At 37.0% G+C, this 5,000-nt stretch overlaps 1 protein-coding gene across 6 annotated transcripts in view; it reads left to right on the forward strand.

The window, feature by feature from the left end:
• Positions 1–2,892: 2,892 nt before the first annotated feature.
• LOC109110422 (CUGBP Elav-like family member 4) overlaps positions 2,893–5,000 on the forward strand; it is a 94,727-nt gene continuing 92,619 nt past the window's right edge. For 3 of the 6 annotated variants that reach the window (XR_006162519.1, XM_042775750.1, XM_042775752.1), the window contains exon 1: positions 2,898–3,335. Coding sequence is in view for 5 of the 6 variants with exons in the window: in XM_042775750.1 (XP_042631684.1) it covers positions 3,110–3,335 (226 nt within the window). In the remaining variant the exon portion in view is untranslated. Of the gene's footprint in view, positions 3,336–5,000 lie in introns of all 6 variants that reach the window. The other 3 variants (XM_042775753.1, XM_042775751.1, XM_042775748.1) reach the window with 3 other exon arrangements.

Genomic DNA, 5,000 nt, shown 5'->3' on the forward strand with positions numbered 1-5,000 from the left:
AACTAACGGAACCTTATTGTAAAGTGTTACCAAAATTGTAACATTTTACAGTCAACTGAATGTTAATTTCAACATCTGCTAATAGATTTTTTTAAATCAAAACTTATTTTAAAACTTCTGTATCTGTTAGTATTTAATTAACCAACAATTAACAGGTGTATTTCTATTAGCTAACATTAACAAAGATTCATTAAAACTGTAGCGAAAGGATTGCTCGTTAGTTACTGCTAGTTAATGCATTAACTAAGGTTAACCAAGGAAGGTTATTGCAAGTGTTATTTATTTTAATTAGTTAATTTTAATTTTACATATTTGTGATTTAATTATTATAGTAGCTGTTTATCAATTCACTTACCCCCTGCACTTCCCACATGAATAAAATAAAACCCTGATCTACAGTAATTATGCTTTTTTTCTTGAAAAAAGTCAATTTTAAATACTATAGATAACTATAAATCCTTTTAGATAACTGAATTAACATGAGTGTGTGTATGTGTGTGTACATCTAAAAATATTAAATTTAATGCTTAATTTTAATGTGAATGTGTTCATAACGAGGTCCTAGTGTGCTGCATACTGCACAGATATATCTGAATACTGTATTTATTTGAAACAAAACACATTATGCACTGCTAAACCACTCCCACATGTGGTTTAAAAACCGATCCAGATCTGATTTCTGGTCTAGTTTGAACAATCAATGGGATTTCGTGTTCCTCGTTCAGGACATGACGTGTAGTTTTCTGTCTTTTCTAATGACAGCTACTCTCATCGTGCTCATTACCAAGGCAACTGATGTTGATAAATCAGATATTGGCATCAGCATCTGAACAAATGCATCTGATTCCTTCACTCACAACATCTCTATGAGGACACTGGTTGCAGTGTGAACATGATCAGCATGCTTTAATTATGTCTCTGTCCGTCTGTCAGCAGGGTTTTTCCTCCAGCTGTCGTATCTCAGCGTGAACGTCTCTGTCCTACAGGTGTCTGTCTTTACATCAGTATGATTGAAGAGACCTTGAAAAATGCCTCTTGCGTCCTCGTAATGACATCCAGCGTTCAGTACCCGCGTTTGGGATGAGATGGTCACAGCTGAGGAACACACAAAATCACAAGCCCAATAAACCACACGGGGGCCAAATTAGCAAGGCTTTTATGCAAATGAAAGCCTCTGATGCTGTTGACGAGGAGAGCCACTCCAGCTCGGCTCGTAAAACGTGGCAGGATCCATTTAGAAAAGCCATGCGAAGGAACGAGAGAAAAGCTCCAGCAGCCGCTGAATGGAGAGTTGCACTCCCTGAGGTGATCTATCACTGAAAGAGGAGGGAAATTAAACGCAATAATCGTTAAGAAGCGATAGAATCAAGAAAGTCATCTGTTGAACAGCAAGCAGACAAGTGTCAGAATATGAGCACAAGAGCCTTTCTTAAAAATAAATCAATTCATAATTATCATCTATTCTCACACTTTTTTTCAATAGTTGTGCTACTTGTAAGTGCGCATGAAGCTCTGTATGTTCAGTAGTTCTGATTACTGTGTGTGTGTGTGTGTGTGTGTGTTAGTTTTAAGTTCAGAACCAGGGATGTGTGCCGCGGAGTGTTTAGTATGGTTTTTTTGTTGAGTGTGATTTATGAAAGATTAATGTATAATTTTTTAAAAGACAAACAATAAAAAATAATCATTTTCATCTTAATTTTAACAGAAAGAAGTTTCCATCACCATCTTTCTTAGCCATAAATGATTTCTCTATATTAGTGTATAAAGACATTTATGATGCAGGTAGAATGAACAATTATTTAAAGCATAAATGTGAAGTTTTAAGCAGTCAATACCATGATAGAGTTATTTTAGTATAATTTATATATTGTATTTATTTGTATTAATATTCTGTATAAGTTTTTATTTTAGGTTTTTATTTTAATTGTAGTTAAAGTTTTAGTAATTTTGTTGTGTGTGTGTTTTTGTCATTTTTAGTAATTTTTCTAATTTTGTTAATGTTGTTTTTATTATTTTTTTCTATTTCAGTTTTAGTTATTTTAGTACATCAAACCTAACTAAATTAAATTGAGAAATGTTGCCTTGGCATCTAGCTGAAATAAAAACCATATCAGCCTATATTTTATTACAGTTAACATTAATTTTATTTCAAGTAACAAAAATGCTTTTCGGTGGTTTTAATTTTAGTTTCAGTTTTAGTTATCTATAATAACCCTATGGTCTCAGATTATAATAGTGAATGACTAACATGGTTTATAGCCTACTGTAGGCCTAATTATTGCACATAGGGAAAAAAAAACATGATAATATTATGTTACTTTGCTGGAAAACAAACTGTTATAACCAAACAAATGCTTTTTTAATTGATTTAAAATTTAAATAATGTAGCTTAGAAGCTCAGCCAAGCAAAAATACATTTTCGTCAATGTACTCTATACTGTACATTTTAAAATAAAATCAATATTTGGACGGCAGAACAAGAAAACATGAAGTTGTGTTGTTGTTTTTTTATGTTAGAATATAGTACTAAACAATTTTTATGTGTATTTTTAATTCAGGTAAATTGGAACACTTTTTTTGCAATTGAGATGACTGGGAAAAAATGTCCCAATGGATCAGAATTTATGCCTATTTCAGGTAGAATGATTAAATTGTAACAATTTTAAAGGTTATTTACATACACGCCAATTAAATGGTCAAAGCTGCTAAATGCATCTTCAAAGAGCATGATGCTTTTATAAAAATTCGCTCCGTGTTTTCAGATCCAAACCTTTAAACGCCGTACAAAGGTTTGGCTTGTGGCTCCGCCCCCCGCGAGCACCTTCACTCACAGCTTCCTGTGATTGGCCGGCCGCGACTTGTTATGCAAATGAGCCGCGGGTCTCTTCAAAAGGTGCGAGCTGACGTCACGAGTCAGAGTGGCAGCTGACACACGCGGAGAGCGACAGATGGAAAAAGTGAAAGAATCCTGAGGAGAAAACACGGGAAAACCGAGAGAGGAGCGTACAGCCGTGATAGAGGGTGAGGAAGAGGAAGAGAAAGAGAGATTGAGAGAAGAGGAGGAGTGGATGGTAGAGAGCCGGAGACACAACGCGCGGGAGGGAGAAAGATGGCCTCGGTAACGGCGGAGAATGGCTTCAGCACCGCGGACAGCTCCGGTAGAATGAACGGACTCAACAGCGCGATCCCGATGAAAGATCACGACGCCATCAAGCTCTTCATCGGTCAGATCCCGCGCAACCTGGACGAGAAAGACCTCAAGCCTCTGTTCGAGGAGTTCGGAAAGATCTACGAGCTCACGGTGCTCAAGGACCGGTTCACCGGGATGCATAAAGGTCGGACTTGGCTTTCTTTTGCTTTCTCTTCCTATAAACGAGTCTGTGTGTGTGTGTGATCAGCACGTGCAAATCCGCCCTCTTCTCAACATCCATGTGAAGAACCTTTAAAGTGGCATCATGCATGTTCATAAAACTGCTGGTGAACTTGCACTATTAAAAATCAATTTCTAGCTCGAAACCAAAACGCTTTTACAACCTTCGAACCTTTAATAAATGTCAAGAACGCCAAAAAAGCCACAGATGGTAACCTAAAAAGGTTTTAATTCAACATCACTAAACCAACCTATGCAGATCAATTTATACCAACAAAACTATTTTAATGGGTTCAGTCATGTAGAAATAGCTCTTTAAGGAAACAGTTGCAGGTTAGCACTTTTTGCAAAGAACGCAATGTATTAGGATCATTGAAGAAGCTTTATTTTAAGTGTGTTTGTGGATCAGAACAGCATCAGTGCAAACACAAACCAGATGAAATAGCGTTCAGCCATTTTCATGAAGCACGTCTGATGAGTCTGGAGCTTTTTTTTGGGCTTTTGCATGGGGAAATTTCTTCTTTATCGCCTCTTCTGCTCGTTCATATTCCCAGATGTTCTATCACAGGAATATTGCTTTTTTTCTTTGCACTGGTCGTCTCGCCTCACATCAGCTGCGTTTTACTCTGGAAAGTCAAATGAAGTTCATTTTAATTTGTCATTGCTGTGTATTTTTGTCGCCTTTTTAGTTTAAGCTTCCTTGCATTGAATTTTTCCTCTGTACTAACTGAAACAGAATGAAACTCCTGATGTGAGAGTGAAACAGAGACGAGGCATGTCGTGCACAAACCTGGAAATAAAGAAATAAAAAATATGGTTGCAATGGGCAGAAATTTGACTAAATTATAAAAATAGATTGAAGCATGCAAGTGCATTATTCTTTGATTTTATTTTTAATGCATTCAGCTATTCTATAGTTAATCAAGAACATAAAGCCTGTTTGTATTTATTAAATAATGCATCTTCATTATTCACACATTCTCTTTGATTCATGTAATGTGGCTTCGTTCTGTGCACACTCATATTTTCCTTGTCTTTTGTTAGAATACTAGAAGGCAAGAAAGCATCAACATTATACAGACATTATATAATCTACAAGTGTAAAGGGCAGAATATTTCCATTAGGTTCTTATTTAGTCCTTCATAAAGTCTCCATCTCCAGCTGCTCTCTCTCTCTCTCTCGCTGTAATTACTGTTGTGCAGGTTTTGTGCTGATGGTTCCCAGCGGATCAGACGTGTAGCATTAAAGCTGTTAGTTTACATTAATAGGCTGGAGTAGAGTCAGGGAGGGATGGTGACACACATACGGCCGTCACTTACAATAACACGAGGAACTGTTTAGTGTCCTCAAACCCTCTGAGAGCTCCAGTTAAAAAACAAACCCACATCAGCAGCAGTTTATCATTTAATGCTCATAAGCAAGGAAGAACACCTTACTTAATTTTTACTCTTAACACATTTAAAGTGCATCACCAGTAACATGTTTTGGCTGTATAAATGGCAAACCGCAGGCAGCTCGTTCTGATTGGTGCTCGTGGGTGTTGTTGATTTGGTTTGTCCAGCCGTTATCATCCGTGCCCTTCACACCTCTCTCAGCGTCGGTCCTTGTGCCGGTCGAGCTGTTTTGCAG

This window comes from Cyprinus carpio, chromosome A18, assembly GCF_018340385.1.
Source record: "Cyprinus carpio isolate SPL01 chromosome A18, ASM1834038v1, whole genome shotgun sequence".
NCBI lineage: Eukaryota > Metazoa > Chordata > Actinopteri > Cypriniformes > Cyprinidae > Cyprinus > Cyprinus carpio.